Source organism: Fringilla coelebs (assembly GCF_963513975.1).
Source record: "Fringilla coelebs genome assembly, chromosome: Z".
NCBI classification, from domain to species: Eukaryota; Metazoa; Chordata; class Aves; order Passeriformes; family Fringillidae; genus Fringilla; species Fringilla coelebs.
This window is the reverse complement of record NC_140031.1, coordinates 55678429-55705366: the sequence shown is the minus strand read 5'-3', so window position 1 is coordinate 55705366 and position 26938 is coordinate 55678429. Positions and strand designations below refer to the sequence as shown.

Here is a 26938-nt window from a genome sequence, read left to right as displayed (position 1 = left end):
CTAGATGTCGCCGTGGTACTCCCTGTCCTCGGCTGTGACAGCCACCTCAAGGTGCACTGCCGCACCGCCCATCAAAGCAAACGCTGGGTACATTAAGCCAGAGCAATCCACCTCACATTCATACAGGCACTTCATACAGCCTGCATCGTAAAACCCTACTCTGCCTCTGTCACAGTCAAGGCAAATGCCCAAGCACGATGGCAGGGGAAGGATTCTGCTGGCTGGATCCTTGGGAGCAGCAGGTGTGGCAGGGATAAAGAACTTGTTCATGCCTAAAGTGACCAGTGTGCAAGGCTGCGATGAGTCAAAGAAGGCATCCTCACTGCCACTGTCATGACCGCTGTCTTGCTCATATCTGGAACACAAAAATAAACCATGTGCTTTTGTCAAATGCTGAAGTGGGATCAGTGGTGTGAACAGGAGAAGAACATTTCTCTAAGACAGGCAACACCACAAGATCACCGAAAAATCTTGGGTGGTAAAAAAAATCATAGAATCATAGAATATCCTGAATTAGAAGGAAAACACAAAAAACATTATATTCCAAGTCCTGGCCCAGCACAGGATAACCCCAAGAGTCACACAATGTGCCTGAGAGCATTGTCCAAATGCCTCTTAAGCTCTGGCAGGTTTGGTGCTGGGACCACTTCCCTGTGGAGCCTTCTCTAGAGTCCAGCTACCCTCTGGGTGAAAAACCTTTTTCTAATATACAGCCTAAGCCTCGCATGACACAGTTTAATGTCATTCCTTTGGGTCCTGTCAATAGTCACCTAAAAGATGAGATCAGAGTCTGCCTCTGTGCTCCCCTCAATCTCCTCTTCCCCAGGCCGCACAAGCCAAGAGACTTCAGTCACTCCTTGTAAGGCTTTCCCTCCAGACCCTTCAAAATCTTCATGGCCTTCCTCTGGACACTCTCAGCTCAATGCCTTTCTTATTCCCAGAACTGCCCCCAGCACTCGAGATGAGTGCAGAGCAGTGCAGAGCAGGGCAGGACAATCCCCTCCCTTGCCCGGCTGTGATGCTGTGCCTGATGCCCCCAGCACACGGGGCCCTCCTGGCTGCCAGGGCACTGCGGGCTCAGGTTCAATTTCCCATTAACCAGGACCCCAGGGCCCCTTCTAGAACACTGCTCTCCAGCCACTCTTTTGCCAGTCTGTCTGTACATCCAGGGCTGCCCCATCCCAGGTGCAGAACCCAGCACTTGCCCTTGCTGAATTTCATGCAGTTGGTGCCTGCCCAGTCCCCTCATTTGTCAAGATGTCTCTGCAGGGCCTCCCTGCCCTCAGGAGAGTGAACAGTTCCTCCCACTTTGGTATCACCTGTGACCTTGCTGAGTAACCCTTCCAGTCCTGTGTCCAAGCCATTCACGAAGCTGTTGAAGGGCACAGGGCTGAGCATGGAGCCCTGTGGAACCCCTCAGTGACAGGTCACCAGTCTGGTGTCACCCCATTCACATTAACCCTTTGTGCCTGACCTGCGAGCCAGCTGTTCACCCATCACACGATGTGTTCATCCAGCTGTGCGCTGGACAGTTTGTCCAGGAGGATCCTGGGAGACACAGCATCAAGGGCTTTACTGAAATCCAGAAAGATTACATCATCTGGCTTCCCTTGGTCAGCTCAGCTCATGTGTCATGAAAGGAAAGAAAGTTTTTCAAGCAGGACTTTCCTCTGATGACTGCACTGTCCTTCAGTTGTCCAGTAATTCCCAGAATAATCTTCTCCATAAATTTACCAGCCACTGAAGTGAGACTGACAGGCCTGTGGTTACCAGGGTCATCTTTCCTGCCAGTCTTGGAAACTGGGACAACATTTGCCAGTTTCTAATTGACTGGCACCTCCAAAGACCATTGAAACATCAGAGAGGTCTCACAATGACATCAGCCAGCTCAGTGCCCTAGGATTAATCCCATCAAGCCCGGCAGACTTATGGGGATTCATGCTAATGGGGATTGTGCAAATCCTGCAGAAATTTGGGATTGGCTGGGAGTTTATCATTCTCATAGTTGTGGTCCTTGAGTTCTGGAACCCCCTATGCCCACCACTGGTGTTGAAAACCAAGGTCAATAAGCATTAAACATCCCTGTCTTGTCTCTGTCCCTTTTAGTGAGGTGAACATCCTCCTCCTATAATAGGCCTATGGTATTTCTGACTCACTTTTGCCATTAACATATTGTTAAAACACTTTTTATTGTTCCCAGCAGTTCTGGCCAGCTTCAGCACTAGTGGGGCTTTGACCACATGAATTTTCTCTCTCAAATGTCAAGCAGCATCTCTTTATTTCTTCCACGTTGCCCAACCTTGCTGCTATTGGCCATACCCTTTTTTTATTTACCTTAAATCTAGAAGCTCCCACCCAAGCCAGCCTTCTGTCTCACCTGCTTGACTTATGACATTTTGGAATTGCCTGCTCCTGTGCCCTTAGGAGGTGGTGCTTAAAAAGTGACCACCACTGATGGACCTTAGCACCTTCAATAGTGGTCTCCCAGGGGCCTTTCCTGATGAGTACCCTCAGCAGCCTGAAGTTTGTTCTCCTCCAGAACTGAAGTTTTGCTGGCACTTCTCCTCCTGACAACAGAGATTTTAAACTCAATTGCATCATGGTTGCTGTGGCCAAGACAGCTGCTCATCTCCGCTTGGCTCACAAGATCCTCTCTGGTGACACAGAAAAAATCAAGGAGAGCACCTTTCTCAGCTGGCTCCCTTAGTAGCTCTACCAAGAAGTTATCATCCAGGTGTTTTAGGACTACTCTAGACCTGTTTGTATCATCCATGTGGTTCTCCCAGTCAACATCTGCCAAGCTGAAGAGCCCTACAAACACAAGGGTGGTTGACGTAGAGATATTCCTTAGTTCCTTAAGGCTGTGTAGCCTGTAGTAGATTCCCACAATGAGATCTACTTTGTTTGTGCCTTAATCCTTACCCAGAGGGTCTCAACTGTGGCACTGCCAGCTGCATACATTCCACACGCTATGTTATAGACAGTGCCACCCTGCCTCATCTGTCCCCCTGTCCCTCTGAAGAGCCTGTAACCAAAAGGGCACTCCAGTCACAGCACGCATCCAGCAGGCTTTGCTTACACCAGTGATACATGCCTTAGCCAGGAAAAAAGAGGAATTTGGTAGGTGGGATTTTGCTTGGGTTACTTCAAACAGTTCAAAACAGCTAAACTCCAATAAGGACAAGACTACAGACAGCTTTACTAAGGAGTGGATGTATCTAAATGTACTTATACTAGGCAATCATTAATGAACCTTACAGGTACAGTTAACTTGAGAAGTAACTTAGCAAATATGACCAATCCTTACAGACAAGAACATGTCCTGTGAGTTTTCCATGATGCTGCTATGTTACAGTATCTGTAAAATTACAAAACAAAAGGTAGTGTTTTAGTGGTTTAAGTTTGGGGATTTTTTTTAAAGTGCTCTGTCTGAAGACTTCCCTGAACAGTTTCCCAGATGGTTACTGGAGAGTCTGCAGACATATTTGGTCAGTCTACATGCTTTTCTCTCCACCTCTCTCCTCAGATTAAGGCACATGGAGAAGCACACATTCCCTACTTAGGATTTCAGACATTCCCTACTTAGGATTTCAGTTTTGGGATGCTTGTGGGGGCAGTTGTTTCTGTGTCACCTAAAATTCTGCAGATATCTACGCGGGGAAGGAAAAAGAAATCAGGAAATTTAGATCTAACTTCTCACTTTGCAAATGGCTCCATCTGGCTTTAAACAGCACAAGATTGTGCTGACACATTTTCCATGTGTTATACAGGAAGAAGGCAAACATTTGCTAAATTTCTGAGTAAAGTCCCCAGGAGATAGCCTCCCTGCCTGCAGTTCCCACATACATCCAGGCTTGCTACAACTGTAATTGTGAGATGGAAATCTTTTCATTGGTTTGTCCACTGTACTTTGGCTTGTGCTCAGTAGCACTCCAATACAGTATGCAAGCATGTAGCCTGGGGTAAGCCAGTGACTTGGAATCCACTGTGACACAGCTACTGCAAAACCATACAAATTTGTACAGTGAACACTGTTCCTCCGAAAGGCTGCCAAACCTTGTATGCCAAGGGAGTTAAGGCAGAGCCTTACTACTAATAATCAAGCATTGCTTCAATCTTAAAACTTACACTATTTTTTAACCTTCTTGCTTTAACTGACATTCCTTGGCATCTACAGGAACCTGACTTCTTTCCCAAAAAGAAAGAAAATAGGACTCTGGATAAATCAGGACATCTTTCTGCTAGTAATGGGACAACCTGCTTACACCAAATCCTTCAAACTTTTCACTGGTTAGGTTCACCTTGTGCACTAACTGAGAACAGACTTGCTCTTCATTTACTTTTTAAAAAAGCCATCCCCTTATGTAAAACATGTATTAAAGCAAGAGTAAGCAATTTACCTTGGACTGATAACATCAGGGGTATTGTGGAACAATTTCTGTATCTTGCTGCTAGGAACAACGCCCACTTTCACCAGGTATGAATAGGCTTCCACATTAAAAGCCCAGAAGTGCTTCCCCTTGGCAATCCCAGTGTCACCAATGATGTAATCCAGGCTTGTGAAGCAGCCAACCTGCAAGCGCTCAGATCCCAGAAGCAAAGGAAATCCAGCCCTACTTTCCACAGATGTTCTTCTTGGGTTCAGCTGGAGATGTTCATTGTTGTACCCACATTTGTCATCGAAAAGAAAACTGAAAACTGAAAAACAGTATCCCAAAAAACATTCTGCTTAGTTATGTATTTGGCCTTCTGTACTTATAAACTACATTTTAAGTCATACTGGGATTAGAATTTGCCACTTTTAAAGGCTACCAGGAATGTCACACAAGCTAACAGTCTCTGTATGTTACTGACTTAATCTATAACAGTGCTTCTAAACATTTATGAAACTGGTAACAGTGTAGGAGACATCTGGGAGCTACTGGAAACTACTTTCAGCTCTTGACAATGGCAGACATAAGAAAAACCCATACCTGGAGCTGGAGGAGTACGCATAATAACTTCTCTGCTCCAAGGGCTACAGATGGACCCTTTGTAACCTCGAACTCTAAAGGCATAGCTGCTGTCATGATCAAGATCAGATAATACTTTGCTCTTGCCACAAACTTCAGTCTTCTGCCATGTCACACTCTCCTCTTTATTAAGTTTATGATACTCAAGGACATAGATATCAGCAGAATCTGTCCTCCCAGGGCATTCCCAGCTGATCAGAGCTTTGTTGTACATTCTGCTCTGCTCTTCGTTGATTTCTGGTATTTCTAGACCTGAAACACATGAGGGAAAAAAGCTCTGGCATTTAGATACATGTTGTTTTGGAGTTAACCATACAACCAGTCCTAGCTAACCCAAACTGTTACTGTATTCCAAATCTAGCTGTGCCCCCTTCCAGATTTCAGCCACTTTGTAACTAGGGACTATTACAGTTATTTTTGACCCATGGCTATTTTGTTTTTTTAGTAAACTGTTATTTTTTTCACTTCTATCTACTCATACTTGTTTTTCTTATTGGTGGAAAGGGACTGGTTAAAACTATATTGGGAGGAAACTCATTTTAAAGTATCCACCTCTTAAAACTGTCTCTTAAACCAGGAGATAACCCCTTTGTTGAGCTATAGGACTGTTAAAGGAGGGAATCTGACTCTCAGTTAAAAGGAGTAGATGAGGATGGTTCTCTGTTCATACACTTAAATAAATCCCCTGTTTTCTGTTTTTACTTAAAAAGGCTTGAGCCTTTTTTTTTTCTGGCAGTTTTAAAAACTATTACTTTCTGTCATGCAATAAAAGGCTTTTAGAAAGACTGAGTGTGATGTAAATACAGTATTTTGGAAGCCAGTGCAAACTGGTACTGAAGGAAATGTCATTTTAGCTTCTTTATGAAAGCTGAAACTAACACTGTTGCCAGGTAATGCCTTCTGAATCATGGAGACAGAAGGAATAATGCAACACTGAGCTCTGCAACTGCTGCCCTGTGCAAGTTCTGCCTCTCTCCAGAGAAGCTCTTAAAAACTCGAGTAAGACCTAATGAGAAGAACTTGAGAAAAACCTACTGAGAAGAATTTGAGAAAGACATAATGCACTCAGAATTTACCATTGGAATGGAAGGACAAGTCATCAAGGATGTCTTCTTGCTTGGCAGTGTCCACCACAAAGTCTTCAAAAGTAGTTTCAGCTGCTGGCCTAAAGCTTTTCAGAGACTCAGTAGCTTTTTGGATTCTGAAAACACAAAAGTGGCAGAGCACAAGAAAAAAGAAAGGCAATTCAAGTGGGCCATTCCTTAAAGTAAAAATGCTAGGTTTTGCTTTATAAAAAGTTCTGCTTCCATGTACTTACTGATGTCTCCCAGAAATTTTCACTAGAATCTCTAGAAAGATTCTCAAATGCCAAATTTAAAGGCCTTTTGTACATCAGTGTAAAGATAATGAACAGGTAGTCATTCAGTTGGCAAAGCATTTAAAGAATTTGGAACATTACATTCAAAGAACAAAACTGATGTGGGGCGCTAGTAGAGAACACAAAGATCAAAGAGCCTAAAGCCAGAAGAGACCTGTTAGATTAACTTGCAAATACCTGATAAAATCTCTGAGACAAGGAATTTTTCAGGGAGCTAAACAGACTACCCTCCCACTGCAGGGCCACTGAACAAGGCTAGGCATTGTGGCAGGACAAGAGCACTCCTCTCCCGAGTATTGTTTCCTAAGGCATGCTCTAATGCAGGAGCTCCAGCTGAACATGACCAGGACCATCTCCCAAGAATACAACTGCACAGACATCCTAGAACAGTACTTGCACCTCAAACAGAAGATATTTAAGATACCTGACATGAAGTTGTTTTGCTGTCTGAACAAAACAGGAGGGATCTGTTTCCTTAAGCACTTCTTGAGCATATCCTACAAGGCCATTATTTTCCAGGAGCCCTTGGTATTCTTCCACTTGTGTTTGCAATTTTTCCAACCTTATATTCTTAGAAGTTTCAATTGCCCTAAGAGCTGCAGATTTCTTCTCTTCCAGGACACAATATAATTTCTCAAAACTCTGAGATGCTTCTTGTTTAGCTCTTTCACTGTTGCACTAGGAGCAAACAAAAGACATTTCAGACAGATTCTACATCACTGTGACTCTGCACAGAGACATACTTAAGGTTGTCCAAGACATCACAGTCATCTAGTCATCCATTTGATAGGTAAGAATAATGAGCTTTGTTATGCTATTCAGCACTGAAAATGAGATCAGCACAACACCCAAGCTAGTCAGCATTTGCTGTCTTTAACAGAGAATGAAGAGCAGGAAAAGTATTCCTCTGATTACGCCTTGAGTTATGCATTACATTTGTCTAGATAGCTCATGAAAAAGCACTGTAAAAGCATGTCAGTCTCTCTGAAGTCTTCATGCCCAAGAGCTAGATGCTCTTCCACCTTCCCCAACCACCCTGACCTGAGGGTCCAGCCCAGCTTCTCGCGTACGCCCTCTGAACCATAGTGCCGCCTCTGAATACTGCCCTGGATAAAAGGAGCTCCAAAACTCAGAGGCTGTCTATAATCAAGACACACCAGTACTAGGAACTTCTTCAATTTCCTCCTTCATGTTTTTCAGCTTGTATGTGACTCTTCTGCAGGAAGATTTTGCCCTTAATTCTGCCTTGCTCAAGGTAAACAGGCAGTGTAAATAGTGCACCATCATAAGTACACAAATACCCTATGTTTAACCCATTTTGGTTAAGGTATCAAGTGAGCTTTATTCTATTTATATTACACAAAAATAAACTTCCCTTTGTCTGCTTCCCATACTGGCAGGACTAGGTCTTACCATGACTGTGATTCAGTCTACCACAAACTGTTCAAAAATTGTTTTACTACTTAACTAAAAAACTCAAAGTTTGAAACATTTCACTGAAAACAGTTTTGAATCCTTCCTGTGGCTGTACAAAGGCCAACCCCAGACAACCTTCAAGCCACTCTTACCTCTGTTTCTTTCAGCAGCAGATCCAGCTGTGTGATGTGAGCTTTCACCTGGCTCTCCTTACTGATGAGGTACTCAATATCTTTTGAAAGTTTCTCCTGTTGAAGTAAAACAGCAAGAATAGGGCATCTCACACAAAGTGACAACCAGCACAGGCAGGTCATCCTGTTTTGTCCTCAGTTTCTCCAGCCACAAGGACAACAGCAAGACACCAGTTATGAGCAGCAGTCCTGTGGAGAATTGTTTGGTGACCTGCAGTGACTGCAAAGCAACTGTGAGCAAGATTGCTGGCACAGGCTCTAAGGATCAGAGGTAACAATGTCAGCTGGCTCCCAATCACCCAGGAATCACCCTCTCTTAGATTGGGAAAAAGAGGCTTCAGGACATTAAACTTACAGAAAGGAGCTGATAGTTATTAACTCATATGTAGTAAGAGTTGCTAGAAAAATGAGTAGTTCAAATCACAGATTTGGCCCAGTGCTTCCTTAGCTGCAAGAGCTAGCAGCTGTACAGGAAAGGCCTTGCAAACCAGTGAGGAGGCCAGATAGCACAAGGCAGGCTAATCTGGTCTTTTTTTTTTTTTCTCCTTTTTTTTTTTTCTCCTGAGAGCAAGAGAGGAAGAAAAGGAAGAAGAGGAAGTAGGTGCTGTCTTCAATAACAATCTGATGTTTGTAAGTCTTTACTGTTGTGCTTTGCTTAGGAAATTAACAGCTATGCAGCTTCAGAAACATACAAAGATATCAACAGATACTTCAGACGCAAATTTCTCAGACGGGCTTCTCAAGTACCCTCTACCACAGGCTACCTGAGCGCTTAAATTAAAAAAAATTGATTGTGAAGTTGATTAACTACTTAAACCTTCTGTGTTGTCTGTACTGCTGTACAATTAACTGAAATAACATGACAGCACTTTTCTGGGGTTATGTTTCATGCATCAGAGCAAACAGTTTAGTTTCTAAAACGTGACCTATATCACATTAATATATACATTAACAAATGTTGCACAATGACAGGGCTCAAAACTAGTTCAGGGTATCCTAAACACACATCCTGGCTTCTATCCAGTGGGAGTTTGCCCTCACATCAAAAGTACTCTTTCCCTTCTTAAGGCCAGGTGCAATGATATTTTCTTTTACCTTAAGGGTTTTGTAGGCAGTGCTCATGGTTGTTACTCTATGGTTTGCATGACCTCCACCCAGTTTGCAAAGATGACAAACAGGCCTTCTGCAGATTTCACAGTACATGTTTACTCTCTCCATTTCATGTTCTGGACACATCAAAATCTGTGGGGGGCAAAAAAAAAAAGCAGAGACAGTCCAGGTGAACTTCCAAAAATGGGGGTTCTCAACAAAAAATCAAAACACACAATGAACCCAAAGCAGCATGTGACTTCATCAGTGAAATCTTTATAGTCAGTTTATCTTCTACCTTTTGTATTTGTCAATGCCATTGAAAGCCAGCAGATGAACACACAGTCTCACAAGGTTTACAGTAAGTAAGCCTCTAGCAGTCTATGTGTAGCCTCCATATAGCAATCAATTTTTGCTAAACCCTGCCCATGTTGTTTGCAATGCCTCCAGCACCCTACACTCCAGCTCAGGGCTGTAAATGCAATATATAACACACCCAGCCTGTCAAACTTACCCATGCTCATGCCAGCATCTCTTGCAAGAGCTATGAACTGTTTCTTAAAGCAAGAGATGATGTAACATTGTAGCAATTTAAGTCCAAGCTAGATTTTGATAAACCACATAGCCACTGCTCTTGGAGCTACCAAGTGCAGCCACCACCTACAGCCACAGTTATTTTAAAGACAATAGACTCCAGTGTTTCAATCTTTCTGTCTGACTCCAGTTACAAGCTGTTCACACTGGCTGCTACTTTCAGGATTAGCTCAAACAGCATTGCAAGAAAGCTGGTGTTTGCTAAAAATCACCTTTCAAAACCAGAACTTGTTGAAATAAATGCTCAAAGAGTTAAAAAAGTGCTGCTCAAGTCCACGCTCAGGAAACAGATTAAACCATATAAAGTGTGTGTGTGTGTGTATATGTTTTTAAAAAAAGAAATGATGCTTGCTTTGCCTCATTCTAGAGCACTGAAAGACAACATTTGGGTCATCTATTACAAAGAAGTTACCAAAGAGGAACTTTTGAGGAAGCTTTTCAGTTTCAATATTCCCCCAAATAAGAAAGGTCAGAAAAGGGGATAAAAATAGAACATTGTGAGCAGCACAAATATGGACACAATAAACTAAAACCTGAAACCAGCTTTCAAGTCTCAAATGTTATCTTAAGGTATGGTGAAAAGCCCAAAGGCATCAGTCTCACCAGCATCTTAAGACTATCCTTAAACCAAATATGCAATTAGCGATCCCATTTGGATTGACTAGTGGATTTGGAAGAAAATAAAAAAGAGGAAAAAGGAAGCTGCCAAGAAAATCATCTGTGCAGGCAAACATCTCCAAAAGCTACAGTCATTCAGTTAATCTGTGGAAGTAATTTTTCCATAGCAGTGTATGGCAACACCTCACAGAAAATCCTTATTTTTATTCATCTCCTCATATGAACTGCTTGCAAGAACTACAGCCTGCAAGCAAGAGACAGCAGAGGTCAGCAGACTGCCTTGTCTTCTCTCAAAACTCAAGAACAATCAGCCCAGTATATGCTTCTCCCATCCCCACCACACGCAGCACACGCTACAAAGTGCTCTCCAGCCTGGTTGTAAATTAAAGTGGTGACTGAGGACATTGTTTAGGAAATCAACAAATACTTCATGCTTTCAGCTCAGGTCTGAAAAATGCACTTTTCTTTCTTTATATTAAGCTCAAACAATCCTCAGAAAAGTTTCTATAATAGCACAGTAAAGATCATCTTACCGTGGTTGGGAAGTTTTTCTGAACTAAAGTTAACTACACCATGCTTTTCTCCTTTTTTCCCTCTTCCTGTCTTCACATATAATTAGAAATGCTAAATCCCACACATGCACACATACTCAAGACTTTAGTGTCAGAATAATCTAAAGCACTTCACCCCATTTTGCTCTGGTTCAAGAGAATTCAACTACTGACTTTTAATCCTGAACTCCGTCTGCATGTAGTGCAACACCACAGGGAACTTTTAGGAGTGCACAGGGATCACAAGATGCCTTTGGTACTTTCCAATAGCAACGTTGCAGCTGTGAGGGTTTAGATGCCATAGAAGAGAAGTTTTTAAGGAGCTGTATAGCACTTTAAAGAAAGAGCTAGAAGATAGACAAAAGTTTCCGTATTTTCTCATTTATCCAATAGAGGGACAATTCACACAATGTGTGTGCAAGCACATTTGAAAGCATATGAAGCATGGGCTCACTTTTAACTGGAATTCATGTTTTAGACTCAAGGAAAACACCACCAAGTGGACTTCTGGATGTTCACAATCTCCCAGCCTGCTAACTTTAGAGGCTCAAATTTTCCAGTCTCAGAAGGAAAGTACACCAGTCAAGAACTTCTTACACATTGCACATTAATCAAATTTACTTTATTTAATAATAATTAATCAGGACTCCCTGACCATCAGCATTTCTAGCACCTGTGGGACATCCAGCAAGGAGGTACAGGCCCATGTCCCTTAATGTGCCCCCACATGTGCTGGGACATTAAGGCCATTATTGTGGTCCCTGGTTAGCAAGATAGTATCTGTGACATGTAACATCTGTGATCTAACAAATTCAGTAAGGCACTGCCACTACTGCACCACGCTCAGCACAAGACACAAAGTTAGGGGCATTTTGTTATGACTGTTTTGTCTGAATGCAGTAACAGCAGCACCAGTGTATAAAGTAGACGTTTTGCCATAACATTTTTATCTCTTCTGCTATAGATAAAAAAAATAATGGTGTAATAACAATAACTCCACCTTTTGCTCTTGCTAGATGCAAGGATGGAGAGAAAGAAGATGCTTGGTGATGGATCAAATTCAAGCACAAAGCATCCAAAGAGGATGTACCTAAAGGGGGCATGGAAGAGGCCAGGTGTGTTGGGGTTTTTAAGTTTACCACACACAGGCATCCTTCCTAGGCAGTCCATTCTAGATGCTCCAGACCAAGGTGCCAATAACACCAAAGGCATGGATTCGATCCCTGTATGAATCATTCACTTAAAAGCTGGATTTGATGATCCTTGTGGTCCCTTCCAACTTAGAATATTCTGTTATTTGTGATCATTAAGGCTTAAAAAAGAAAAGAAAAAAAAGAAAATAAAAGAAAGACTCAAATCACAAGTAACACATCCATTCCACAAAGAAAAAACTCTTATATTTACTTATATTTAACCTTCAAGTAGGTTCTCAATGTCCCCTTCAATGACAACAAGGAGCAAAAGCTTGTGGTTCACTCAATAAATAACAGCAATTGTCAATAAAGCAATCATGGTCCTAAAAAGCAACTATCATTGCACAGATATGTCTGCAGCTCCATGAGCAACCTGAATTCTGTAAGGTACAGTATACTTACCTTGGGTCTGAAATTGGTGGTTGGTCCTACGTATTCATGCTGTGCTTTCACAGTTCCCCAAGGATGGTGTATTTTGAAACATTCATTGCAATAGCTTGCACTGCAGTCCATGCAACTCTTGGTGGACTCCTGAGCTGGAGGTTTGCAGAAATCACACATAATAGCAATGGCTGCCCTGGCTGCCTGTCTGTATCTTTCCACAATGGTTTCCAAAGTGAAGTTGCGAAATAAGCCATTGATGCCTCGCTCCCCGAGATCAATATCCCGCTGGCAACTCGGACAAGGAAACAGAGTTGATCTAGGAGTCAGTGAATTGCGTTTTCTGCCTGTGTAGACACCAAAACCCAATTTAGGATAAGTATAAACCAAACTGGTTTAGATTTTAACAGAAGCACAGGAATTTACAAACCAATTCCAGACTGTAACACATTCAAACTAGTACAACACCAATTCGTATGCAGTCTGCCAAGCCAAAGAAAATACAATTGCCCTGACAAGGTAGTGTAATGTCTGACTCCAAAGAACATTATAAACTACTACTCAAAATTTTATGTAAAGATAAATTTAGCTCTTCCAATTCCATTTTCTTTATCTAGTTTTGGATGCACTCAAGCTGTAACCTTTTCAAACAATAACCACAAAACTTTGTGGAAGTCAAGTGGTTTTAGACTAACTGGTTACCCATATAGAAAGCAATAGCTTCCTAACATATTGAAGTGAAAGACACTTACTCCCAGAGCAAAAGAAACACATAGCCAACCTTTAGCTCCCTGAAATTTGCTTTGGCTGAGTTCAAACTTACTTTACTCATCCCAAAAGGCATCACAAAAATAACAGGAAAATGAGGGAACAGTGTGACATCTTGTGGATGTGACAGCCTGGTCAGAGAGCGAGAAAACTAGGTAAGTTTTCCCAGAATCAGCTTGTGACACTTCAGGGAGTTGAATATAAACAATGACAGCTTATTATAAAGAACCTGCAGGTGTTGCTTTCCTACTCTCTGTTTTCTTGATCTTCTCAAAGATTGTTTTTAAGGAAGGTGTCTTGTTAATTAGCCAATCAGGTGAAATGTATTGATTAATTCACCAACCAGGTCGATCTGCATTGGAACAATGTATAAAAAGGAGGGTCCAATGTAAAGCTGCTGTGCAAACCAGCCTACAGGTGAGTCTGTGACGTTTCCTACTCAACAGCGACATCATCTCAGACAAATAATTTAGTAAAAAAATGCTGAGGCTCACTTGGCCTCTCCTGAAAGGCCTCAATACAGGAGGGCTGCTAAATAAGCCCTGGGGAATCTGAGGCAATTATATCTTCAAGTTACTCCACTCTGAACCGAGGAACCACAGATCTCCACAGGGATGTTAAACAGCATACATCAACCTCTATTAATTTCTAAAGGGGGAGCTGCAGAGAAGCTGCACTCCTACCAAATAGCTACACACAAATTTCCCCCTCTCTCCAAAGTAAAATCACAGGCTCAAGAAAAGCCACTAACTTAAGAAGCCTTTTGAGTCTGTAAGGAGATGGCTCACTCAGACTCAGAGGTTATTAACAAGGTAATATTCCCAAGGTGCACAGGGAATGCATGCTGTCTCACTCATAAAGCCACAGCCTCCAACTACCAGAAAGAATCTTTTATGTATTTCAAAAGAAGGTAAAGCCAATCTTTAGGCTTAACTTGTATTCTCTCAGCTTCCCCATACAAAGAAACTGAAAAACCCCGTATTCTGTAGTGCTGGTGTTTTGCTTTAAGATCTCTTTGAAAGCACTGCATATTGGTATAACTAACTGTCCTGATTTCATCTGGGTTAGAGATCATTTTCTTAGTAGCTGGTACAGTGCTGTGGTTTGGATTCAGTATGAGGTTATTACACTGATGTTTTGGCTGCTGCTAAGTAGTGCTTACCCTAAATCCAGGACTTTCCAGTTTTCCACACTTCACCAGAGAGCAGGTGCATGAAAAGCTGGGAGGGAGAACAGCCAGGACAGCTGACCCAAACAGCCAAAGAGATATTCCAAACCATAACATGTCCTGGACATGACATAAACTAGGGGCAGTCAGGTGTGACAGGGTGGCCACTGGGTGAACAATCGTATTATGCATCACTTGTTTTTCTTGGATTTTATTCCTCTCTTTCTTTTGTATTACAATTTTTTTATTTTTATTATCCCTCCAATATATACTCCAGTATATAACTGACTCTATTCCAGCTGAAACCAGAACACTAACAAATTTGTAAATGGAGGTATGACTTAAAGCTGAATTCTTAGTATTGAAATTGGCTCTTCTTCAGAAAGGGAAATTTGTTCTTCTCTGCATTTAATCAGTATTTTCCCATCAAAATTGCTAATGGTTTATTTCTTTCTGAAGTGTCCTGTGATGCTGCCCAAAATACACTTGCTGTGAGCTGCTCTCCTGTTGCTCCTTCACCTAACAATCCAAAATCTCCATTCCTATCATGCCCTTCCCAGTCTCTTCAAATGAAACACCAAACCAAGACTCCTATGAGGAATCAGTTCCTTTAAATATCTTTGAAATTTAACCCGTGGTAGTTATGCATGACTGTCAGCTACGAAGTCACAGTCAGAGCACAGATAAGTCTGCATGCACTGACAGTCTCCCACCCAAGCTTGGTCCCATGCTTTTCTGTAAGTTCTGAGCAGAACAAATAGGCTGCATTTACAGAACAGGATGGGTGGCACAAAGCACAGGTAGGCAACTCTCTACCTAAGGGAGCAGAGATTGTTGCCTGATTTAACTTTTTTTTCATATTTACTTGAAATGAATTAATTACTGCACATCCTGCAGTACCTATAACTTGGCATACACAGCAACACACGCATGCAAGGCACAGCAAGAACAGTGAAACACAAACTGTATTTTCAGTGTATGCTCCAAGCTAGCACTGCACACAGGAACACAGAGAAATCTTCTTCACAGACTTCTACAATGTCCTAGACAAAAAGATGACTTCACATGCAGTGCCATGCAAACAACAGCTACAAAAAGTGATCTAGAATACACACGTTTGCTGAAACTAAGAAAATAATCATACAAAGCAGCACGTATCGGGACCGCCTACAAGTAGTATGCTAGAGCAGAGAGCGAACAATGACAAAGCAAGATAACAAGGAAAAAAAACATGGTGCAGTGGTCAAGTTTAAAAATACAATCTGAAATTCGTATCCATCCCAATGGAGGCCTTTCATTCTGCCTGTGGTGGACCGAAATGAGACTGTCATCATGAGCCATGCTCTGCAAAGACTGGTGACATTCTCTGTGGAAAGCAATCCGGTATCAAGGAAGTCCTGCACACCTTCAGATGTCTCATCCCTTTTCATTGACAGCACTGTCTCATCCCTTTTCATTGACAGCACTCTGAGAACCTAGGTTGGGGTTCTTTTCCTGTTTTAAATCCTGGAAATTTGTTTGCTAAGCTGCTTGGCATGTTTTGCCCCTTCAATACTCAAAAATAAGGAGATACATCCTCTCTTGGCTTAGTGAGTGTTAAAATACTAACCCTGTAGTTTGCTTTCTGCTTAAAGTATTTCTACACTCATATTTTAAGAAGAAAGCACTGATGAAGTAATGAATTACTTTGGACACTGTCTTTCCTATCTGTATTGTGTCCAACTTGCTGAAACTAAATAACTAAATTCTGGTTATATTAAAAAAATCCAAACAAAAAAAAGCACACACACGCAAAAAAAAAAAAAAAAAAAAAAAAAAAAAACAAAACCTGAGCAAAAAACCCCTTGGATTTTGCAGACATATTTAGATGTGCAGCTCAGAGAAACTTAGCTCCTATCCACATTCTCTTTTACACTTTGCCAATTCAGTTTACAACAAGCAAATATGTATTTGGTGAAATATTAGAAATCATCACATGAAATTTTCCACTGTGATTTGTAAACTGATTGCTCCACTTGCAATAAGTTGCTCAATCAGTTACAAAAAAAAAATCACAATATACACTCAGACTCACAAATATTACCATACAGATTGCAAAGATTGCAAAGACTCAAGTCAAAAAACAATTTTAAGTATGTCCTTTAAAGACAATGTTGAAACATCATCTTCCCAAGGAGAGGTACCAACACCTAAAATGCTGAAAAGTCCAAGCTGCAGTGAATGGTTTGCAAAGGGATAAGACATCTTAAAGTTGTGTTTTTCAAGTAAACAGTATTACTAGAATTCTATGGTTGTGGAAGACATGGACATTAAATGTGTGAAAGTCTAATAAAAAAAGATTTAAAAGTCAACTGGACTCTCTTGCAAGGCTGGGGTTTTTTTAAATAGAAATGTATATGCACCCCATAATTCAGTTAATGTTTTTGGATGGGCTTTTAGGGGGAAGGAAAAAGGGAAGGGAAAAAAAATGGATAGGGATAGCAAGGGGAAGGGGTAAAGAGGGAAGCAGAGAAGGAGGGAATGGGGAAAGGGGAGAGGCCTCCTAAGAGAAGCCAGCAGAGCTAAAATGTTACTTTCAGATACTTTAGTCTTTCACAAATCAAAATCACTTTCTGGAAAAACAGACGTGGACAGCTTTCCAAAAGGTCTGATGGTATTGTACGGTGTCTCTGTTTAATGACACTTTCAGCCTTCAACTGAGGCAATTTAAACTTCCTCTTCCCAACAGCTGCTTTGTCCTCCATTGAGGGTGAAATTCAGATTTGTGTTTAGCTCAGTCTTTCTTGAAGGACACCATATTCTATGGATTACTCATGTGTCTGCCAATACTGTGGCAACAAGGAATTTGGGGACTTTTTCTCCCATTTTTGACCGAAAATTACATTAAAAAAATGTAATCAGTATTAAAAAAGTCCACAAAGTGGCTGAGCTGCTCAGACAAAGCTCAATTTTGGAAATGGGATACAATTATCCTTCACTCTGATTGTGTCATTAGACACACCAAATACTACAAGTCTAAGTGTAAAACACTTCATTTTCCTCACATATTCATGTGCTGTGATAAACTGTGAGATTCATAACTACCTACTCATAGCAACATGGTGCAAATTTCAATCTGTTCTTCATCAAATTAAGCAGGCTTAAATACAATAATGAATACAATATTACATTCCATTTAGCAGTGATGGCCAAACACAACCTGTAAACATAAGAAGATCAATCCAATAAGCACACTTCATTACCAGTAAGACAGTTTCGTTGAAACTTGAGCATGTAAACTGCTGAAAATTAAAAAGCAGGGGGTGGAGGAGGCAGTGTGGTGATTGCTGGGGTTCTGTGTGCATTTTTGTACCCACCAATGTATATTCAGTCATATACACACAAGGAAAAAAAAAATAATCCAATCCTAAACTGAATTCCAGTCCAGTTGACCTTTAAATCAGTCTTGCACAGAATGAAAAGCTGTCCTTATAGAACTTCTTTGCTGTACCTTTGCTCACTGCAAATGAATTTTTGTGGACTTGACCACTGACAAAAAGCTATATGCTAATTGACAATATTTAACTTGAGATCTAAATACTAGACTATCTCTAGCCAACACAAGAAGTGAAGCATTTCTACCTCTGCACCCAAAAGACCTCCTCTGTGAGGCTGCGAACAATGAACAGAGAGCTGTTTAGACATCAAAAAATGAGATATACCATTGGTTTACAATGGTTCAAATGAAAAGCACCAACTCTTTTCTCTCCTGTGGCTGTTTAACTCCTGCAGGGTTAAAAGGCAAGAATGTTTAATTTCCTAGCATATCAAACAACAGTAAGATTTAAGCTGAACAGGAAAAGGGAGAAAGAAGGCATTGTGGGGGGAAGGGCACAGGGACAGATATCAAACATTCACACGAGTGTCAACATAACCACATTACACACTTTAATTGCACCAACACTGTAATTACAGTAACATTAGAGATAATTGAACAGCAATAAGAAATAGCCTTCATTTTCATGTTATATTCAGCAAGACTTTGCTAATTAAAAATTATTTTAAATACAATACAAACAGAGAAGTATTTTTAAACCGAAACACTGATTTTTAAGCAGCACATACACTCCACTTCAATGAGTTTTGTAATTTTTACATTAAGATAAATTGTACTTGTAAATGTAAGCTCTGTGTGCACAACAAATAAAGAACATGACCAAATACAGACCAGCTCCTTCTGGCATACCAAGAATTTAAATGCCAACCCATTTTAAATAGATTATATTCCTTACAGAGACATCAGGGATTCTTTAAGTGGGGGGGAAAAAAACACATAGTGGGAATAAGGTGTCATGTGCATTTTGAAATGGGACACTACAGTCTTGACACTGACGTGCCCTGCACAAGCCTTCCAGAAATTCTAGTGGATTTCTGTTATGCATGTGAGACTCCAGTTTGGATGTTTTCCTTGCATTGTCTCTTATGGAGCTGTTTTCTTGCAAATTCCCCTACAGATCACAAAGCAAATTTAGCAAGGCAATGCCCAGTATGAGTACTTCAGATGCAAGACAACAACTATGCAAATGTAAATTGCAAGCTGGCGACCATGGTTGGTACCAAACTGGTCTGAGAGCAAATCTCACATCGATATAGCAATGGAGCTAGAATGCCTGTAACATTCTAATGTTAAATTTTAAAAGACAGTATAATCTGAATTTAAACATCTATTCTTTAATGCTTCAATTTCCATATGCTTTTCATTCTGTAAACTTGAACTGTCTGAGATGATAATTTTCCTGTGATGTGCATCTGCCCAACGCTCTTTGAGGTAAGAGGGGGCAAGCTCATTATTTCCAAATCTCAACCCTCTCTTGCTACTCATCAAACAGGTCTTTAGGAAAGCCATCACCTCCCTGTTAGCCGGTCAGATGAGGAGATATATTCCCATCAGTTTGCTGAGATGGCGGCAGACCACAGTGGATTTAAAGATTTACAAATCCTGCAAAAACTTGTGTACGTGTATCTCAGGACAGGGTGGTGGTGGCAGGAGGAGGACCAAGAACTAGTGGCTTTTTGCTTAACAAACTGCTTTGAAAGAGTACCAGTACTAACCATTCAGTACTAAACAGTACTAAATAGTTGTTTAAAAGAAGCTGGTGAAATTGCACATTTGATCTGTGAAAACTGGGAAGGATGAACTTTAGTAACATGAAATGTAAGATAAAGCTTTAGAATTTGTCTTGTTGGTAACTCTTCCTGAGCACAAAGAAGTGTGGTTTTAAATTGGATAATTATGTCAGAAAAACGCCTGAAAGCCAAGATCAGATATCTTTCAAGAGGTAAAGCATGCACAAAGCACTTTCAATGCATCTGTAGGAGAGCAGACCAACTCATCCATAGATTACAAAGACTGCAAGAATCTTTCTAGTACAAAACCACAAAGAGCATGAGGAGTCCTAAAGCTAAGCACTCCTTAAGTCTTCAAGCAGACCACAATGAAGGAGGCTGTTAGGGCTGTCTGCTTCCAGTCATCTGCCCTTCAAATCTGCAACCGTGCAATAATCATAACCAATGGAAAATTATTTACTGTATGCATAATGAAGTGGGCAGGACAAAACTAGCTTGCAAAGTCTACACAGGCTCAGAAGGAAGTCAGAACTACTGCACTGGGGCTGGCTGAAACCAGAGCAAACCATGGCAGTCAATGAAACCACCAAAATCTACATCTTCATGCTACTGAACATGATGCTACTACATCACCATGTAGCTGAAATAAAGAAATAAACAAACAAACACAATGGTTAAAAAGATTTATAGAATGCCACAAAGATGACTCTATTATAGATAGAACAGAGTGCATTGTCCTTAAAAATATTCCCATTGTTCTTGACACAAAATTACCAACAGTAGCACTATCCCTAAGTTATCTTTGTAACCGCATCAGGAGTACCAGGAAGACATTTTACCAATGCAGACACAATTTAGCTCAAGCCAGTCTAATAATAAAATCAGGAAAACATGCACAATTTCTGATACATACCTGTTCTATTAATCCTGTCAATTCTGTCCATGCTAGAAGCAGAGATTTTAATTCGGGGGCTACTTGGATTAGAGGATTCAGAGCCTCCATCAGCAAAGGAGTCTTCAAATGCAAAAAGTATTTCTTTCACACATTTGTGACAGATGTTGTGCTGGCAGGGAAGAATCAGTGGATGGGTAAACAATTCCTTGCATGCTGGGCAGATAAGTTCTCTTTCGATACCCTTAATGGCAACCTTCATGATAGAAAGAGGGAGAAACAAGTATAAGCGCAAGAAATCATGAGCCACCAAGACTTATGGCACTGCTCTATATCACCGAACCCCAGCTCTGTAGAACAAATACACACAATTTTATCTGGTTTGAGGCACTTCTTTGGCTAAAACAAATATCAATTAGCATTTATGAAAGCACTGACAGCATTCATTTCAACTGAAGTGAACATTGCCACTAGGCAAACTCAGTTCATCTTTAGGTCATGTCTGCATTGCAGGGGAGGAAAGGAGGGGAGTAGTCTTAATTCCACTCAAGGACCAAGTGAAATGCAACCGAACGCAACCATACTTCTTAACAATAGGAGTCCAGCATACGAAGAGGGAGAAGGGGAAAAAAAAGCTAAATTAAGTGTCAGACTGGTTAAACAACAAGCTTTCCCGACGTGTCATTCACGTTTAAGAGCTGAAACTGTCTTGACTTGATTAGGGTAATAATTCCGAGTCAGGAATATTATTTATTTATTTATTTATTTATTTATTTATTTATGTTTATTTACGTATTTTATCTGTCGCACAAAGAGCCGCCTGTGGATCGGTGCGGCTCTTCAGTAATTCCGCGACCCCCGCGGCCGCCCCGCCAAGCCCCGGGCGTCGGGCGGGCAGAGGCAGCGGCAGCGCCCGCTCCGCCCGGCGCCCTCCGGGAGCGCTTCCCCTCCGCGCACCGCGCCCGTCGGAGCTCCCTGCGAGCCCTGCCCGCCGTCCCGGCTGCGCCGACAGCCGCAGGGACGAACCTGTCGGCGCACACCGGGGAGGACTGCCGGACTGACAGACAGACAGACAGGCAGGCAGACAGGCACGCAGGCACACACCCTACAGCCCGCCGCAGCACAAGAGCAACGACGCACCCCGCCCCGGCGGCCGCGCCCCGCCGGTTCCCCCCGCGCTCACCGGGCTCTCCAGCCGATCGCTCTCCATCGCTGCGCCTCTTCCTCCTCTTCCTCCTCCTGTGGCGGGGCGCCGTCAGCCCGGGCGGGCGGCCGGGACACGGACTGTGCAGCGCCCGCGGCGGCGCCCGGCGCAAAATGGCGAGAGAGCGGCGAGAGAGCGGCGAGAGAGCGGCGAGAGAGCGGCGAGAGAGCGGCGAGAGAGCGGCGGGCGGGCGGGCGCGGGGCAGCGCGGGCGGGGCGGGGCGGGCGCGCCCGCGGCAGCCGCCGCACAGCGGAGCTGTCCAGCCGCCCCCGCCGCGCAGCTCCCCGCGGGACACCGGCTATCTCGCTCTGCTATTGTTTTGGTCCTTTTCTTTCGCCAAGCGGCACCGGAAATGCCGCCCGTCCCGGCGGCCGGGGGTATTGAGTGCCTTCCCGCTCAGCCCCTGCCATTGATCACCTCTCGTGTGATTGAATCGCTGAGTCGTGGAGCGGTTTGGATTGGAAGGCACCTCGAAGATCACAGAATCACAGAATCGATCAGGCTGGAAAAGACCTCGGAGACCATCGAGTCCACTCTGTGTCCTAGAGCTGTCATGTCAACTAGACCTTGGCACAAAGAGCTACATCCAGTCTTTCCTGAAATACCTTCACCACCTCTCTGGGCTTTGAAGAAATTCTCTCTCATGTCCAACCTCAATTTCCCCTGATGCAGCTTCAGATATTGTCCTCTCATCCTAAACATCTAATTCCAATGCTCCCCCGGTGGCCCGGGACCACTTCCAGAACAGATTGCTCAAGCCTTTTTCAACCTGGCCTTACTCTGCGGTTGGAGCACCAATAGCTACTCTGGGCAACCTGTGCCAGTGGCTCATCACCCTCTCAGTGAAGAATTTCTTCCTAATATAATCTAAACCTGCCCTCTTAAAGTTTAAATTCATTATGCCTTTTCACACTACTTGGCCATGTAATAACACCCTCTCGCTCTTTTTCATAAGCCCCCTTTATCTACTGAAAGACCAATAAGGTCTCCATGGAACCTTCTCTTCTACGCGCTCAATAGTCCCAACCCTGTTGGCCTGTCTTCACAGGTGAGGTGCTATAGCCTTCTGATCATTTTTATGGCCCTCTTTTGGACTCACTCCAACAGATCTGTGTCTGTCTTGTGCTGAGAGTCCAGACCTGGGTGCAGTACTCCGGGTGGATAGAGCAAGGGCAGAGTAGAGGGGGATGATCTCCTCCCTCAAGCTGCTGGCCGCACTTCTTTTGATGCAGCCCAGGATACAACTGGCTCTCTGGGCTGCAAGTGCACACTGGTGCCTGATATCCAACTTTTCATACATGAGAATCCCCAAGTCCTTCTCCTCAGGGCTGCTCTCAATGACTCCTTCTCCAGCCTGTCCTCACGTTTGGAATTGCCTCGATCCAGGTGCATCTCCTTGCACTTGCACTTGCTGAACTTCATAAGATTCTCTTGAGCCCACTTCTCTGGTTTGTCCAGGTCCCCCTGGATGGTATCCCTCCCTTCCTTTGTGTCAGCTGCCCTGCTCAGCTTTGTGCCATCTGCAGATTTGCTGAGGGTGCTCTGGATCTCACTGCCCGTGTCATTAATAAAGATGCTGAAGAGCACCAGTCCCAAGAGAGAGCCCTGAAGAACACCACTCATCACTGGCCTTCACCTGGACACAGAGCCATTGACCACAGCTCTCTGGCCAATTCCTTATCCTATGAATAGTCCATCAATCAAATCCATGTCTCTCCAATTTGGAAATAAGAATAACATGTGGGACCGTGTCAAAGACCTTACAAAGGTCATCTTGGTTTTGCCTTGTCAACTTTTGCAGTCACCCCGTCTCAGAAGGTGACCAGTTTGGTCAGGCACAGTTTGCCCTTTCTGAACCTGTGCTGGCTGTCTCAGACCACCTCCTTGTTTTTCACGTGTGTTAACATTTTCCCATGAGGACCTGTCCCATGTTCTTCCCAGGCACTGAGGTAAGGCTCACAAGTCTTTAATTACCCAGACCTTCCTTTGTCCCCTAATTAAAAATAGGCATGGGGTTTCTCCTTTTCCTGTCAGAGGGGGCTTGCCTGGTTGCCATGAGTTCTCAAATATCATGCAGGGGGCATGCACCAGGCAGCTTTTGTGGCAGCTAGGATGAAAAAGAGGTGGGGAAGTGGTTAATGATGGCCAGCGCCTCCTACCCTTCCCTTACAGCATGTTTCCATTGGGAAAGGGGTGGTAAATAACCTTTTCACCATCCACCAGAACAAACTAAAAATACTGTTAAATTTCCAGCACTTTTTTGGCAAGGGTGCACACACAGCCATTGCAATGGCAGTAGTTAACATAGTTTAGGCTAAGGGAGAAAGAAGCAGTCAGCAAGCTTCTAGTGAAAGCATGCACTGTCCTCACATTACACAGGGGAAGGAGGTTTAGTTAATTAAAATACATGAAGCCTGGGTTATATGAATGATGAAATGTTGTCAGTTTGACAAACACCAAATTTGACCTACTTGCCTATTTGAAGAAAAACATCAGGATAAGAAGTTCCCTTTTCCCCTGAAAACTACTTTTCATATGAGTCAATAAAACAAACACTGTTGAAATGCCTTGCTTGGGCATTATATACACCTGGGTTTCAGGGCTTGGTTGGGATACTTGAATGGAAATTTACATTCAGAAATCATGAAGACAGAGGTGAATTTTTACATGTCCAGTACAACAAAGAAGAACTTTCTACAGAAGACTTATAAAGATATTATTTAGCATTTACTTTAGTAACCAGTATCATAAAAATACAGAGTGCTCTGGTTGAAATTATTCTGATAATGCCAGTAAATGTACAGTATGTGTACTCAAACTGAAACCTGTCACTTAAGTGGGCGTGGGGAGAACAGGTTGGTAAGGTCATATGTTGTCAGCCTTCCAACTATGTTTTGAATACTGATTTGCAAGCCTCTGAATAAGGATATTATCTCTTACCTACCTCTACTCTTCCCCAGCTTCCCTGATTCCAGCTTCCCTTACCAGCAGGCAGCTTTTAATAAGCACTTGTCTGCACTAGCATGCTACCCTCCACTGACGCAGGATTGTGGTTGATGCAGGGCCAAATGAACAGTCAGCCTCAGACTAGAGCAAAGACCCCTGGGCTCTAAGGCTGCCTTTGAAACAGTAGGAAGAACTTTTGTCTTTGGTGCCTCAGCAAGGAAAACCATTCTGCACTCCATGCCAAAGGTGTAGATGTCAGCACAGGTGGATGTTGCTGGTGCACACAAACAGGGAGCACACATTTTGCCCTGTCCTCCTGAAGTCTTCATGTGGACCACGGTGCCAGCTACTGTTACTGCCAGGACTTATTCTTTGTTCAATCTCTTAATAGGTTGTTGAGGTATTATCTTGTTTGTGTACCTGTTTGCTCTGGCTTCAGGGTAGTTTAGAGCAAGATTTTAATTACCACCTCCATCACATTAAGATGTTACATGGAAGAAAATGTCCTTGAAGGTCTCCAAAGGGCAAAACTCCTTCTTCTGCACTCACCTTTTTACTAGCCTTTTGATCCTCCCCCAGCTCAGGACTACTAAATTTGCAGTGCCAAAATTCTCATTAGTTTCAGGTACTGAGAGGAGAAGCAACAGCTAGGAATGACTGATACATTAAAAAGATAAGAGCACAAACCAATTCAGAAAAGACTCCTGTCCTTGGCTTCTGAAAAGGGGGTTAATAAGATCAGCAAGACTACAGAAGTCATACCCACCCTTCTGCTTTGTTTCCAGCCAAGGATGTGCTCACAAAGGACCCGTTCTGCTCACAAGGGACTCTTTTTGCATGTAGTAATGCCTGGGTAGTGTTTAAGTAGCTCTACACATCCTTCAAAATTCAGCCCAGTTGCTTTGGCAGACAGGGTCTGACCAGGATTTACAGCATGCCCTGCCCTCCCAAGACAGCAGAAGAAAACAGGTACTAGGATGGGTGGGCATTGCCATCCTCTTTTCTGCCCTACCTCAGGTTAAATATGTTTGTTAATTAAATAATTGATATGCAGAAATCTCCCAAGTGCTCATTTGCATTAACTATTAAGATGGTTTCAAGAAGGATGCAGCACTGCTTTCCAACAAGCTGTAAAAATCCTACACTTGTTAAACAGTGCAGCTGGAGTCCTCGTGCCGGAAAAAACACAAGCCTGTCCCAAAGCACCAGAAAGGTTCTGCCAACACCTCCCCTCAAACCAAAGCTTTTCAAGACATTTTGAATGGTTTTGCAACCACAGCTTGAGACTGAATCAGTTTCCTGCTGGTCTGCCTTCCTCTGACTGAAAATATTAGAGCCAGTGCATCACGGTGGAGATGTGCAGGATATGAACATAATTTTTCCGGAGCTAGTATGACTGACCTGAGGACTGAGCTATCACACAAACATTTTTCTCCCTGTGCAATGTGTTTTCTTCTAGTAGTAATTCAGAGAGGTGTTAGCCCTCATCCCGCTCTCTGTAAATTGTCAGTGATGCAATTTGCTTCTCTAGTTACTTCTCTTCTCCTGAACAGCTGGACCTAAGGAAGATGACTTTCACCCACAGGATTCTTCCAGTCATGCAGGCTAAAAATTAAGGCAGCAATAAGGCAGGAATTTATGCTGCCTGAGAGAAACGTGCTTGTTTTGGCTTGGAAAGTGAGGCTCAGTTTTGTCTTCACCACGGCTGCCCTTCAACTGCGTGACCTTGAAGAGCTAGCAAGGATCTGTAGACCTTGGGTGTTTCAAAGTGAACATAACTATGGCCTGGGTATCTTGTCATAAAACAAAAAATATCAGTCCCTAATCTCTTGGTTCAGGGTTGTTTGTCTTCTCTGCACAGAAGTGCCACAGGTCCATAATCCTCAAGGCAAGACAGGTTTCCTAACAGATGCCATAACCTGATCAGCAGGACTGGACAAGTTGAGAAGGTCCCATGTGCCACTGCTATGCACAGAGCACCGAGTCAATAAAGACTGCCCTCACTGAACTGCCAGAATACTGGGTCTACAATTAGCTTTGGGCAGGATTTGTAGCTAGCATGCTTCAAAGTGTGCTAAACTGGTTCAGTGTGTCTTTACTTTTCAAAGTAAAGGCTTTACTTACTGCCAAATGTGCAGTACTCTGCTTCAGTTCCAGGACACCAGGAAAGCAGCAGAGGATCCAAGGAGCAGCTACATACAATAGTCCACACAGAGGACTCTGCACTTTCTCTCCATATCTTGCAATCACTTGCCAAGCAAATGAAAGAATTCTAATGAAAAAGCTTTCCAAAAAATACAATACATTAAAATCAAAATATCTCCCAGCTCTGAACTTAGAGACAGTCCTATCTCTAAAGAAATTATTACTGTTTAGCAGAAAGAAAATGTAAGGTTATTTTGAAAATGATTTAGAATATAAACCATTTACA

At 42.7% G+C, this 26938-nt stretch overlaps 1 protein-coding gene across 1 annotated transcript; it reads right to left on the bottom strand.

The window, feature by feature from the left end:
• Positions 1-21567, bottom strand: TRIM36 (tripartite motif containing 36; the record flags this gene model as incomplete). Its single annotated transcript, XM_084224848.1, has 10 exons — positions 1-355; positions 4401-4698; positions 4974-5264; positions 6089-6213; positions 6815-7068; positions 7959-8054; positions 9093-9239; positions 12445-12814; positions 20375-20613; positions 21541-21567. 10 exons carry the CDS (start codon positions 21565-21567, stop codon positions 1-3), a joined length of 2202 nt encoding a protein of 733 aa, XP_084080974.1.
• Between the last annotated feature and the right edge of the window lie 5371 nt (positions 21568-26938).